This window comes from Fundulus heteroclitus, chromosome 2 (assembly GCF_011125445.2).
Source record: "Fundulus heteroclitus isolate FHET01 chromosome 2, MU-UCD_Fhet_4.1, whole genome shotgun sequence".
In the NCBI taxonomy this organism is placed as follows: domain Eukaryota; kingdom Metazoa; phylum Chordata; class Actinopteri; order Cyprinodontiformes; family Fundulidae; genus Fundulus; species Fundulus heteroclitus.
Genome location: NC_046362.1, coordinates 133,488 through 149,078, shown reverse-complemented (window position 1 = coordinate 149,078; position 15,591 = coordinate 133,488). Strand labels below are relative to the sequence as shown.

At 39.2% G+C, this 15,591-nt stretch overlaps 1 protein-coding gene across 4 annotated transcripts in view; it reads right to left on the bottom strand.

The window, feature by feature from the left end:
* The window catches only part of ric8a (RIC8 guanine nucleotide exchange factor A), an 81,488-nt gene extending 66,111 nt beyond the window's left edge, over positions 1 to 15,377 (bottom strand). For 2 of the 4 annotated variants that reach the window (XM_036145354.1, XM_036145352.1), the window contains exon 1: positions 15,115 to 15,374. Coding sequence is in view for 2 of the 4 variants with exons in the window: in XM_036145352.1 (XP_036001245.1) it covers positions 15,115 to 15,198 (84 nt within the window). In the remaining 2 variants the exon portion in view is untranslated. Of the gene's footprint in view, positions 1 to 15,114 lie in introns of all 4 variants that reach the window. The other 2 variants (XM_036145355.1, XM_036145357.1) reach the window with 2 other exon arrangements.
* Positions 15,378 to 15,591: the final 214 nt, after the last annotated feature.

Here is a 15,591-nt window from a genome sequence, read left to right as displayed (position 1 = left end):
GCTAGCGCGGAGCCACATAGAGTTACTTTATGTAGTGGTCCTCCAGAAGCACCCGAGCAGCCGGGTAACCAGGCCGGCTGGGTGACGGTTTGTAGGAAGCATAGCTCTAGATTCCAGCCCCCAGGTCACCACCAACCCGTCTACGTTTCTAACAAATTTTTCCCACTCAGCAACACACCCGCTGAGAAGCCGACCCTAATTATTGGGAGCTCTATACAGGACTGTCTCAGAAAATTTGAATATTGTGATAAAGTTCTTTATTTTCTGTAATGCAATTAAAAAACATGAAATGTCATACATTCTGGATTCATTACAAATCAACTGAAATATCGCAAGCCTTTTATTGTTTTAATATCGCTGATTATGGCTTACAGCTTAAGAAACCCAAATATCCTATCTGAAAATATTAGAATATTGTGAAAAAGTATACTAGTAGGCTATTCAACTAATCACTTGAATCATCTAATTAACTCGAAACACTGCAGGGTTTCCTGAGCCTTGAAAAACACTTAGCTTGGTTCAGTAAACTAAATCACAAGTACAGTATGGTAGTGGTTAAGAGATGACATAAGATTCTCACAGTAACTGGTGTACTGACCATGGCATTACTGTCCTTAATTGGCCTGCCAATTCCCCTGACCTGAACCCCATCGAGAATTTGTGGGGTATTGTGAAGAACAAGCTGAAAGACACCAGACTCAACAATGCAAATGAGCTAAAGGCCGCTGTTGAAGCATCCTGGGTATCCATAACACCTCAGCAATGCCACAGGCTCATTGCCTCCATGCCACGCCGCATTGATGCAGTAATCTGTGCAAAAGGATTCCCAACCAAGTACTGAGTGCATTAATGGACATTTCCAAAGGTTTGATTTTGTTTTGCTGTTATAATTTTTTTTTTACTTGGTCTGAGGAAATATTCTAATATTTTGAGATAGGATTTTTGAGTTTTCTTCAGCTGTACGGCATAATCAGCGATATTAAAACAATAAAAGGCTTGCAATATTTCAGTTGATTTGTAATGAATCCAGAATGTATGACATTTCATATTCATATTCTAATTTTCTGAGACAGTCCTGTAGTCAGAAACGTGGCACTAGAGACACCAGGGACCATAGTTAAACGCCTGCAAGGGGCCAGAACGGGTGACATAGAATCTTACCTGAAACTGCTGACTAAGGATAAGCGTAAATACAGTAAGATTGTTATTCACGCTGGCGGTAATGACACCCGGTCACGCCGATCGGAGGTCACTAAAGTTGGTGTTGCTTCGGTGTGTAAGTTTGCTAAAACAATGTCAGACTCTGTAATTTTCTCTGGTCCCCTGCCTGATCTGACCAGTGATGACATGTTAAGCCGCATGTCATCATTCAACCACTGGTTGTCTAGGTGGTGTCCTGAAAACGACGTGGGCGGCATTGATAACTGGCGAACTTTCTGGGGAAACCTGGTCTGATCCGGAGAGACAGCATCCATCCCACTTTGGATGGTGCAGCTCTTCTTTCTTTAGGAATCTGGTCGGATTTATTAGTTGTCCAACATGCTGACAACCCAGGGTCCAGACCAGGAAGCAGAGTCGTAGTTTAACACACCTCTCTGCAGCTTCTGTACTCTTACCCACCCATTACCCTATTGAGACGGTGTCTTTCCCACGGCCAAAACTTAACAGATCAAAAACTGATCTAAAAGGAACAAATCATAAACATCTAATAAAAATCAATACGGCTCACCTTGAACCAAAAAATAAAACAATTAAATGTGGTATATTAAATATAAGGTCTCTCCCTCCAAAGACTTTGTTAGTTAATGAATTGATTTCTGATAAACAGATTGATTTATTTTGTCTCACAGAAACCTGGCTACAAGAGGACTACGTTAGTATAAATTAGTCAACTCCCTCCAATTATTCAAATTTCCACATTCCCAGATCTGTGGGAAGAGGAGGAGGAGTGGCAACCATCATTCAGTCTGATTTATTAATTAGTCCCAGGCCAATTAATAACTACAGTTTTTTTAACATTTAACCCTCAGTTTCCCTCATCCAAATTGCAAAGCAATAAAACCTCTTCTGTTTGTTGTTTTGTATCGTCCACCGGGCCCTTACTCACAGTTTTTGGATCAGTTGTCAGACTTCTTATCTGATTTGGTGATAAACACTGACAAGGTTATTATAGTGGGGGATTTCAACATTCATGTTGACACAGAATCTGATAACCTTAGTGTTGCCTTTAAAACTATCCTAGATACAATTGGTTTTGCTCAAAATGTGCATAAACCGACGCACTCTTGGCTCCATACTTTAGACCTTGTGCTGACATGTGGCGATGATTGTGAAGAATTAACAGTATTTCCTCACAACCCTATCTGATCATTTTTAATAACATTTGAGTTTAATCTAACTGAGTTCTCCACCCCCAAAAAAGGGTTCCATTATAGTAGATCTTTATCGGACAATGCTGCATCAAACTTTAAAGAGTCTGTCCCACTCTTAATATCGTCAGTATTGCAGAAATACCCTGCAGATAGCAGCAATGTGGTTTCTTCCCATTCACAAATAGATGTCTTTGTTAATGGTGTGACTTCCTCATTGCGTTCTGCATTATACAATGTAGCTACCTTGAAAAAACAGGTGATTATTCACAGGAAGCTGGGTCCCTGGTATAATTCAGAGCTGCGTTCCTTGAAGCACAATGTTAGGAAATTGGAGAGAAAATGGCGCTATACACACCAAGCCGAATCCTACCTAATCGGGAGGGACAGTCTATTGTTGTATAACAAGACCCTTCGCAGAGTTAGAGCAGCATATTTTTCAACATTAATTGAGGAGAACAAAAATAAGCCTAGATTTCTCTTCAGTACAGTTGCCAAATTTACACAGAGTCATAGCTCCATTGATCCATCCATTCCCTTAGCTCTTAGCAGTAATGATTTTATGGGATTCTTCATAAATAAAATTGATTCCATTAAAAATAAAATAATTGGCATCCTCCCAAACATGATTACCTCGTCCTCAGTAAGTGAGGCAGCGTTGGAGGAATCTTTAGAACCTGCACAGTGTCTGAACTGTTTAGACGCAGTAGAGCTTTCTGAGCTATCTAAAATTGTAGCTTCATCTAAACCTTCTACCTATATGTTAGACCCGATCCCAACCAAGTTGTTTAAAGAGGTATTCCTTTTGATCAGTGGTCCTATTTTAGACATGATTAATCTATCCTTACTAAATGGATATGTACCACAGGCTTTCAAAGTAGCTGTTATTAAATCTTTACTTAAGAAACCATCTCTTGATCAAGATGAGTTAGTAAATTACAGACCTATATCTAATCTTCTTTTCTTATCTAAAATTCTTGAGAAAGTGGTTGCAAATCAACTTTGTGAACATTTACAAAGTAATGACCTTGAAGAGTTTCAGTCAGGCTTCGAGGCTCATCATAGCGCTGAAACAGCTCTGGTGAAGGTAGACTTGTGTCTATACTTGTCCTGTTAGATCTCAGTGCTGCATTTGAGACAGTTGATCACAATATTTTCCTACAAAGACTTGAGCATACTGTAGGGATTAAGAGAACAGCATTAGGCTGGTTTAAATCTTATCTGTCGGACAGATTCCAGTTTGTTCATGTTAATAATAAATCTTCCTCAAACTCTAGGGTCACCTGTGGAGTACCACAGGGTTCTGTCCTCGGACCAAATCTCTTTACTATATATATATGCTTCCGAAACTGGAGAACAGTAGACTGAAGAACAGTAGAAATCAGTAGAGTGAGAAAATTAGACCCTGATGTCCTCCAGCAGCCTAGGCCTATCACAGCACAACTATAGAGATAGCTCAGGGTAACATGAGCCACTCTAACTATAAGCTTTGTCAAAAAGGAAAGTTTTAAGATTAGTCTTAAAAATAGATAGGGTGTCTGCCTCACGGACCAAAACTGGGAGTTGGTTCCACAGGAGAGGAGCCTGATAGCTAAAGGATCTGCCTCCCATTCTACTTTTAGAGACTCTAGGAACCACCAGCAGACCTGCAGCCTGAGAGCTAAGTGGTCTGTTAGGAACATACGGGGTAATCAGAGCTCTGATATATGATGGAGCTTGATTATTAAGGGCTTTATACGTTAGAAGAAGAATTTTAAATTCTATTCTTGATTTAACAGGAAGCCAATGAAGGGAAGCTAAAATAGGAGAAATATGATCCCTCTTGTTGATTTTCATCAGAACTCTTGCTGCAGCATTTTGGATCAGCTGAAGACTTTGAACTGCATTTTGTGGACTTCCTGATGGTAAAGAATTACAATAGTCCAGCCTTGAATTAACAAATGCATGGACTAGTTTTTCAGCATCACCCCTTTACAGAATGTTTCTAATTTTGGGGATATTCCTGAGGTGAAAAAAGGAAACTCTGGAAACCTGTTTAATATGGGATTTAAATGACATGTCTTGGTCGAAAACAACACCAAGATTTTTTACTTTATTACCAGAGGCCAAGTTAATGCCATCCAGATTAAGTGATTGATTAAGAACTTTATTTTTTGAGGACTCTGGTCCAAAGATTACAATTTCTGTCTTGTCAGAATTTAAGTGCAGGAAATTTAAAGTCATCCAGCTTTTGATGTCATCAAGACATGACAGCAGTCGAAGTAACTGATTGGATTCATCAGGATTTATGTATAAATATAGCTGAGTGTCATCAGCATAACAGTGGAAATTAATCCCATGCTGTCTGATAATTTTGCCGATCGGAAGCATACAGTGAGTCCAAGAAGTATTTGATCCCTTGCTGATTTTCTTCGTTTGCCCACTAATAAAGATCTGATCATTCTGCACGTTTAATGGTAGATGTATTCTAACATGGAGAGACAGAATATCACAAAGAAAATCCTGAAAAAAAATCTAAGGAATATATATTAATTAATTTGTATTTCATTGAGGGGAAATAAGTATTTGATCCCTCAGTATGCATTAGGAGTTCTGCCTTTCGCAGAGCAGTTAGACACTCCCAATCAGCTTGTTACCTGAACTGAAGCCACCTGTTCTCACTACTCACTTGTGTGAAAAAACACCTGTTCACAGAATCAGACAATCTGACAGATTTGAAGTCTCCAACATGGGTAAGACCAAAGAGCTGTCTAAGGACCTCAGAGTCAGGATTGTTGACCTCCACAAAGCTGGAATGGGCTACAAAAAGATTAGCAAGGTGTTGGATGTGAAAGTAACAACTATTGGTGCAATTGTTAGAAAATTTAAAGAGTATAACATGACCATCAACAGACCTCGGCCTGGTGCTCCAAAGAAGATTTCCCCTCGTGGGGTGACAATGCTCCTGAGAACGGTCAGAAATAATCCTGCAACCACTCGTCAGGAGTTTGTAAATGACCTGAAGGCAGCTGGGACCACAGTGTGCAAGGAAACAATTGGCAACACTTTGCGCAACAATGGACTAACATCCTGCAGTGCACGAAAGGTACCCCTGCTCAAGAAGGCACATGTGGAGGCGCACCTTAAGTATGCCAATGATCACCTGAAAGATGAACCAAGTTATTGGGAGAAGGTTCTGTGGTCAGACGAGACCAAAAATGAACTTTTTGGCCTCAACTCTACCCGCCATGTGTGGAGGAAGAAAAATGCTGCCTATGACCCCAAGAACACTGTGCCCACCGTCAAGCATGGAAGTGGAGGCATAATGTTTTGGGGGTGTTTCTCTGCCAAGGGTACAGGGCTACTTCACCGCATCACTGGGAAGATGGATGGAGCCATGTACCGTACAATCCTGAGGGACAACCTCCTCCCCTCTGCCAGGAAGCTGAAAATGGGACGTGGTTGGGTCTTCCAACATGATAACGACCCGAAACACACAGCAAAGGCAACAAAGGATTGGCTCAAGAAACATCACATGAAGGTCATGGAGTGGCCCAGCCACTCTCCGGACCTCAATCCGATTGAGAATCTATGGAGGGAGCTGAAGCTCAGAGTTGCCAAGCGACAGCCCACTAACCTTCCTGATTTAGAGAGGATCTGCAAAGAAGAGTGGGCCAAAATTCCCCCTGGTGTGTGTGCTAAACTTGTGGTTAACTACAACAAACGTCTCACTGCTGTACTTGCTAACAAAGGCTTTGCCACTAAGTATTGACTGTGTTTGGCTAGAGGGATCAAATACTTATTTCCCTCAATGAAATACAAATTAATTCATATATATTCCTTAGATTTTTTTCAGGATTTTCTTTGTGATATTCTGTCTCTCCATGTTAGAATACATCTACCATTAAACGTGCAGAATGATCAGATCTTTATTAGTGGGCAAACGAAGAAAATCAGCAAGGGATTAAATACTTCTTGGACTCACTGTATATATAGTAAAGAGATTTGGTCCAAGGACTGAACCCTGTGGTACTCCACAGGTGACCCTAGAGTTTGAGGAAGATTTATTATTAACATGAACAAACTGGAATCTGTCCGACAGATAAGATTTAAACCAGCCTAATGCTTTCCCCTTAATCCCTACAGTATGCTCAAGTCTTTGTAGGAGAATATTGTGATCAACTGTGTCAAATGCAGCACTGAGATCTAACAGGACAAATATAGACACAAGTCCATTATCTGAGGCCATGAGAATATCATTGGTGACCTTCAACAGAGCTGTTTCAGTGCTATGATGAGCTCTGAAGCCTGACTGAAACTCCTCATGTAGGTCATTACTTTGTTTCTCAAGAATTTTAGATAAGAAAATAAGATTAGATATAGGTCTGTAATTTACTAACTCATCTTGATCAAGAGATGGTTTTGTTAGGATATCAACGAGGTCAAGTGGAACGAGCTGTTTATCCCAGAACTGCATGGCACACTTAGATGGCACCGACCCAAAAAGATTGGCACATATCTATCAGATACCACCCCGGAGGTGACACAGTTTCTCTGTTGATGTCACAGTTTGGATGTGTACCGCCCTTGTATGGGTGTGTACCTAGATACCTATATAATGTTTGTGTGATGAGCAATCGAGGCTTCCTGCCGATCAGGAGCCCATCAGCGCTGGTGTGACTGTAACTGTTTTTCTGTCTTTACGTAGATAAAATATAACTAAAAGCATACTTGTCTGTTTTATGCTTCCTACATTCAAGGTAATAAGTAAGTGGGGGTCACCTGACTGGGTAAAAAGAACTGGGTCCACCGAGGGGGCTTCACCGTAGACGGGACACGGTGAAACAATAACAAAATGGTGTTTCCGTTTTTCGGCCAGGACGTCATTCCAGAGGAAAAACACACAAAAAGGTAAGGAGATTCCATTTATCTCCTAGTGTCTTTTTCTTCCTGGAAGGGCCGACTTTTTGTACTCCTAAAGGCAGAGAAAAGTTTGAGGATAATTGTTTGCAAACGTGTGGGATTTGCGTGCGCTCACAGCGGTGAAAGTCCGGGAGACCCTGGCCAGGTCTCTGAAAATACTGTGAATGTGGAGAATTTGGGTTTAAAAGGTCCCCTTGTTAGGCACGGAGGAAAATACATGTTCCTCTGTGTTTAGCATAAAAGCAGCCATTCTGACAGGCACGCCATTACGCGTGGCTTTTACAAGATCAAAGAGCCGTTGGGTTTTTGGTTTCGATAGTTCCAAAAGTTCTCTTAAAGAACTTTTAAAGCAGCTAATCCAATTATATTTGAAACCTGGTACCTATAGAACGAGTAAGAGTTGGATTTTTGGTTTCGATGGTTCCAAAAATGTTCTCTTAAAGAACTTTAAAAGCAGCTAATCTAATTATATTTGAAAATAGGTACCTATAGAACGCGTAAGAATTGGATTTTTGGTTTCGATGGTTCCAAAAAGTTCTCTTAAAGAACTTTAAAAGCAGCTAATCCAAATAGATTTGAAGAAGATAAGTAAAAAGGTACGTACAGAGTTAACTGAAGCTTGGCTTCTCATAAGAAACCGTGACCTGTTGTAGAAAGAGGAAGACTGGAATAAACACGTGAGCTGGACGCACACACACAACCAGCAAGACCGGAGAAAGAGTAAAGATAAAATGAATAAAAAAAAAAAAAGAGAAAAACAGAGACGTCTTGCAGAAAACTACTTGTGTTTTGTTTTTGTTTTTTTGGCCCAGGGGGGTGTTCAAAGTGCAACCAGTTGGTCGGGGCAGTTGGATTAAAAAGAAAAAGAAAAGCGAAAATTTAATAAAATTAATAAAAAAGGAAACGGAACTAAAAGGGCATTGCACCAGGGAAGCGTTTATGTGGGGACCGACTAGGACTTCCGATGTGGATAAAATTGTTCGTAACTACTAAATGCAACGTATACAGGAATATGTTAATAGTTATTATGGTTATATTCAAATATATACAGATGCATCTAAAAATGTGAATGATAGGTTAGGAATAGCATTTTATGTTCCAGATTTCAATATCAAAGTAAAGAGGAGAATAAATAATGAATTATCAGTATATACAGGAGAATTATTAGCAATATTATTAGCATTACAATGGATAGAGGAAGTAAGACCACTAAGATCAATAATATGTTCAGATTCAAGTTCAGCTTTACTTAGTATACAAAATCATTTTTCAGATAGTAGATTAGATATATTAATTGAAATACAGCAAATTCTATATCAAATTCAAATGATGGGTATTAGTGTTATATTTATTTGGGTACCAGCACATATAGGGATTAATGGAAATGAAATCGCAGATAAGATTGCTAAGGAAGCATCAAAAAATAGAACTATTGATATGATGATTAATTTAAGTAAGACAGAAATTAAAAGTATCATTAAACAAAGAATGAAGGAAAGGTGGCAAAAACAATGGGAAGAAGAAAGGAGAGGAAGATGGCTGTATAGGATTCAACGGAAAGTCGGAGAAATGAGGATAGCAGAAGGAATCAGAAGAGAGGAAACAGTTATTTCAAGACTTAGATTTGGACACACAGGATTAAATAAAACACTATTCAAAATAGGGAAACATATGTCGGGCAAATGTGAATATTGTGAACAAGATGAAACAGTAGAACATGTAGTGATGTATTGTAAGAAATATGAAGAGGAAAGAAGGATTTTGGTTAGAGATCTTAATAAGGAGAAAATTAAATTTGATATAATAGATATTCTGCAGAAAAAGTCAAAAAATAAATGTTATCAATACTTATTTAAATATTTAATAATAACAGGAATAATTAGGAGGATTTAGTATTTGTAAATTTAATATTATAGATATAGATACATAAATATAAGTATCTTTGGGAGTATGGCCATTTTGACCCACACTCCTCACCAGTTGGTGGCGGTAATGCACACCGGAAAGTTGTTTGCCAACCGCCAATAAAATCAAGAAGAAGAAGAAGAAATGCAACGTATAACTTTCAAAAATGGGTAAGCGTCCAGGTGTCTGTGAGACACAGAGTTGTATCCTTGCGGGGCGGAAGAGTAAACCCGTGTTTGGACGAAACATTCGGGGGTCGTAGCCAGCGCACGCTCTCCACTTTTAAACTAAGCGGGAACTTAACACGTTGAAAATACATCTTTCGCCGTTGCTATAGACGTTTAAAAACTATGAAAAATATAGAACTATTTAAGATAGTGAAAAAAGCAGGCCTGCATGTGTTTGTCTGTCTGAATGTCATCGTTTGTATGTAACTGTATGCATTTGTGTATCGTATGTAACTAAACGTTCGTCTGTGTGAAGTAATGTTCATGGTTTCAAATTGTTCATTTGTTTATGGGGACTGCAGCTCCATAATTCAAATGACGTTTTTAATCATGAACTATGTTAACTAAAAGCCGAAGAAAGGCAAAGAAAGATTTCAATAACACAGTTTGTTTTCTTCCCACATTGAATATCCGGCCAAATTAAATTGTTACACTGAGAGATGTTAACGTGTCTTAAACAAAAAATATCCCAGGGTTGTAGGAAATACTTGGGACTGGGGATAAAGTTTTTTCTGTTTGGAGCTTAATTATGCAGTACAGTAACCAGAGGCGTTGGGCTGTATTCAGTTATGCTATTAGATTGCGCTTGGCTTGTATTTGACAATGAATTAATGACAGCTGAAACAATAACAGAGTAGAAGCATAAATATCGTAATTTTAGAACATAAATAAAATGGCAAACAGCATATGGGGAGAATATGGGAGACTGTTTGGGAGAAATGGAACCGGATGGGATATGTTTTAAAGGGAGATTTTTAACTAAGGATTTTACAGCTGCCTAAAAAGAAGAATTTAAGAGCATTAAGATATCAGAAGGCCACATTAAGCATGTCATCAGTTACAAAATCATCTGATGTTATTCGTTATGCTGAGCTGAGGCAAGCCTCAGAGGGACAGTTTAACCTGAAACAGGACAAAAGATATGATAAACAAATCTGACCATGATGTAAACATCCAAAAACAGCCCACGGAGGGGCTGCCACCTTGTCAGTGTTTATCACCAAATCAGATAAGAAGTCTGAGAACCGATCCAAAAACTGAGATTAAGGGCCTGGTGGATGACACAAAACAACAAACAGAAGAGGTTTTATTGCTTTGCAATTTGGATGAGGGAAACTGAGGGTTAAATGTTTAAAAAAACTGTAGTTATTAGTTGGCTTGGGACTAATTAATAAATCAGACTGAAAGATGGTTGCCACTCCTCCTCCTCTTCCCACAGATCTGGGAATGTGGAAATTTGAATAATTGGAGGGAGTTGACTAATTTATACTAATGTGGCGCATCCAAAACAGGTGACCACATTGGTCATATGTTTATTAGTAAATGAATATGATCTCTATGTACATATATATATATTTACACTGTCGCTTTAAGGAATGGCACAAGCAGTTGCGTTCCGGTTGCTATGGGAACGGACCTCCGCTCGCTCTCAGATCCAATTTGGGAGAAAACATGGAAAGCTGCTGTGTCTAAATCTCCTTTTATTTCACCTGTCTTTCAGGTCAGTAATGGGTAAACTGTCAATCTTTACAAGTCTGTTTGATAACTGATTGTAGTGTTGTTTATAATCTAACAATAAAAGTATAAATAGAAAGTTTGCCGTTGATCAAGGCAGCTAGCTGAGGTAGGCTACTGTAAACCGTTAGCCAGTTGAATAACGGTTTAACTGGAATAACGGTACTGCAGACCGTTAGCTGCCGTCCCTTGGTTCATTTTCAGGTAACATAGCATGTTGAGCTCCGACACTCTGCTTGTTAGAAGCGGTTATGTTGACAAGTTTAATGACTATGATTTAGCAAATACACACGGGTGAAGATAAATAAGTACACACTGTTTTTAGAAACGGTTATTTTGCCAACTTGAACAAGTAGGAATTAGTCCGCACAAACAGGGTTTACAAAGGGTTTTGTAAATGGTCATTGCTGTTTAGTTTAAGTGATTTAAAGGGATTCTTATATCTTGTAGCCTTTGTCAGTAATCAAATGCAGTTTGAATGTTTTAGCCCAGTATTCGCTAGGCAGCTATATGCAGCTACAACTTTATTCACAATGTAGCCATGTTAAAGCACTCTATGAAGCCACAGTGGCCTTGGATAACTGATAACTGTTGGAAGATGAATATAGAGCATAGGATAAGTGATATTCTGTTATATTGGGAGATTACAATATGGCAATGTTTTGTATGAATTGTTATGTATGCATTGCTATCTACTATTGTATATTTGTGTATTGTGTGCTTTGTGTGTTGTGCACCACACTGGAGCTTGAGCGAGACAGTTGATGCACAGGTGTTTTGTGGTTTATTCTGAATAAATAACTGAGATCCAATTTGGGAGAAAACATGGAAAGCTGCTGTGTCTAAATCTCCTTTTATTTCACCTGTCTTTCAGGATATTTAAATTTGTTATTACAGTCCCATATTTGGGACCTGTAACACTAACGTAGTCATATTTGGCATCAAATTTCTGCCTTTCTGAGCTGTGAGAAGTGAATTATAACCATTAAATTCTTTCAGTGGCCTTTTGCATTAGAGCAGGAAAAAAAGACTTATTTAGGTGTCAGAAGGACCAAATTAACTAACGTAGTCTTTGGAGGGAGAGACCTTATATTTAATAGACCACATTTAATTGTTTTATAATCTTAATAACATCCAATCTAATACAGAATAACATCCTGTCTATCGATACTGGTGTGGATGAACTACATCTTTATGACTCTGAAAGCATATTTTATTAACTTTTATTTGATCAGATCTTGGACATCAATTTTATTTTACACATAATATGTATTTAATGCTGCGACAGACTGGCGACCTGTCCAGGGTGTACCCCGCCTCTCGCCCAGTGAACGCTGGACATAGGCACCAGCACCCCCTGCGACCCAATGAGGGATTAAGCGGGTCAGAAGATGGATGGATGGATGGATGGATTCAATGCAGTTTTTTCTCTGATATTAATGTAATGTTTTAAAAGTATTTCCTTGTACTGAAGTGCTGTAAATTGCCTTCGATCATTAGGTCCATCAGACAATGCAACCTGGAGGAAACAGAGGAAAAGTGAACCTAAAGAAAGTATAAAACAGATGATTCATCTAATTTGGCAGAGGTCTGTTTACCTTTAAGTCCCTCAAACTTAAGAGCTCCTTATTGGAGTTGGATTTGGCTTGGCTGTGCAACTCTATTTATGTAACTGAGAGTCTAATCCAATTGATGTCAAGATCAACTCCCACGCACGCTCTGGTTTATAGAACCAAACCAAATAGCTCTCCCAGGTTGATCAGCAGAACAAATCGAGTGGCGAGTGTATCAGATTTAGTGCAACAAGTAAAGTATACTTTTAACCATTTAGCCCAGAGCAACTAGTATTCTGGTTATGTGTGACTTAGTATGAGTGACTGTGCACATGTATGGTTGCTTATCCTGTTTAAAATGCAGGCAGATTAAGCAAAGATCCAATAAACTGCTCAACAGACAATTTAGTTTTCTAAAACATATGAAGACTTGTCTTACGTGTTGCACAATTGTTAGTACTGCTGTCTTGCAACAATAAGGTCCTGGATATGAACAGCAGCATAGTTTCTTTTTGCATGAAGTTTGCATGTTCTCTTCAAGCACGGATGGATTCTCCAGGTACTCAGGTTCACCCAACATTTAAAACATGCTTAAAGGGGAATTGGCCACTGCAAATTCCCCTTCAGCGTTAGTTTGTGTGTCCTTTATGTCTGCTGAGACTGGTGACTGAAGACTGGTGACCTGTCTGGAGTGGACCTCACCTCTCGCCCATTGACCACTCAAGAGAGAGGGACCAGCTCATCCCCCTCCAACCCTGAATGGATAGCTCGGTATGGAAAACTGAGACATTAAAGAGACGTTTAGAGAAATCTTTCAAAACATTATAGAGATTATTTTGAAAAGCAACCCTCTCAGTTTGAAAATAGGCACTTTGGCTTACGCTTTTATTCTCTTGTTCACATATGGGAATATTTCGCAAATGGCATCAAGGACTGCTATGAAATGAATAGTTTCTCACATGTCTGCAGAACTACACCAGCAATTACACTTTGGATAAAATCAGGTCACATTTTGATTTGCAACAAACATGATCAGATCTACTAAGAAGCTCATCAGGGCTGACGTTCCCTCCATCCAGGACTTCTACATGTCTAGGGTCAGGAAAAGGGCAGACCCCACACATCTGGGACACAAACTGTTTGGACTTTTACCCTCAGTTCAGGGCTATTTTCAAAAACCAGCCACCACAGAAACAGTTTCTTCCCACAGGCTGTCCTTCTGATGAACACAATGAACACCTTACACCCTCAGAAGTCAGTTACACTGCTGTGAAACAACATAAGTATATTTACACTATCACAAACAGGCAAACTCCCTTTTTCTTTACATATTACAACAAAAAAACACTATCTATATGTATACCTAATATCTGTACCCTGTCAGAGCTGTGACCAAAGTCAAATTCCTTGATTGCGCACACAATCATGACCAAATAAAGCTCATCCAACTCTAATACCAAACATGTCATCAGAATTAGGAATAAATTATATTATCCATTTATGAAATTGTGTATTTAAAAGTGAACTTTAAAATTTGTAAGCAGATTTTTTTCTTCTTCAAACTTAGAAGTATGTCACCAATAAATTGGACAATGCAAACATACATGTTAATTTAAAAAAAAAACGTTCTCATATTTACAAGAAACTACATGAGCATAATCTGATCTGCTTGATATTTGTTCTTTATAGGATAAAGATGAAATAATTATAAATTATAATTACCTCATCACACACAACATTTTAGTATTAAGTTAAGCAATCGGAAGGAAAAGTCAGATTTCAATTTAATTTGGTTCACATGTAGGGATCCATCAGATTGCAAGTCTAAAACAAGCAGCAGAAATCATAGCCAAAAAGAACTTCATAACGGGAACCCAAACATTTGAGATTTAAAGAGTACGCCACGCAACTGCATGATACAACCTCTAAGCATTATGCAGACCTAAAAGGCAATCTCTCATCAATCTTCATCAAGTGAGGCATTTTCCATGGACGATAAGGGAATTGCTGATATTTCCCTTAATATTTCCTAGTGCCCATGCTCAAATCGTTTTCTAGATCTGCCGCATGTCCAAATTGACCAGTCATTTCGCGGCTTAACTTCTTGTCCCCCCAGAGTGTACTTCATGTCAGCTAAACAGAGGGGTTTTCACTTCCAGGTACAGCTCCGTCTCTTTATGCATCTCCACCTTTTATTAGTGCTCACAAACAACAACTGTGATGCAGAGTGTTTGGGGCAGGGATCACATCCCATATGGGGACAAGCCCACAGAGAATGAGAAGCAAGGACCCCTGTGCAAACTCGTTCTGGAACCTTGTCCCTAATTTTTTAAGTGAAAAATAGCTGATCAGAAAAAAAAAATGTGTTGGGTTTCCAGATAGTTGACTTTGTGCTCTATGGTACATGTCAGGCTGGATTTTGCAGGTCTTTCCTCGGCTGGTCAGAATGGCCATTAGTGCAACTTTTAAAACTAGATCGGAGTTGGGACAGGTAAGGGAATTACTGACAAAATGCTCCAAACAAAACAAGCTGGAGTGTACTAAAACCATCACCATCCCAATTTATGGGAGGGAACTGGCAGAGAAGCTCCTTGCCTGCCATACTGTTGGGTGATGATCTGCTGCCAGATGTAGTTTATTTACCTCTGTGTTGAAGCTCTGTAACACCGCCAGGGCCCTGTCTTGTTCTCCCGTCTCCATTTGCTCTATAACAACGCGTAAATCCATGCCGACGCTGTGTCCCAATGTTGCCGTCAGAGACAGATGCAGTCTGGCTCGGTCTGTCAGGCTGAGGGTTCTAATACACACCACAGGCTGTCAGCGCTGACCAATGACAGCGAAGATGATGTCTGGATCCCTGCATCCACCAGAGCCGGGCGGAGGCGATTAGAAGGAATAGGATTAGCCCAAATCAAGTGTTGCGTTTAAGGTCACTGGGAAAGACGGGGGGAAAAACACTTTCCTGATGACCCATTGTAAATATAAAGATTTGGTTATTACATTTGTTCATGCGTTATATTGGTCTTAAAATACATGCAACTCTTATATGGTTCACGAAAACGTAAACAATTTTCTAAATAAGACATATTTTGAACAACAAATACAACCGAAATATGAAAT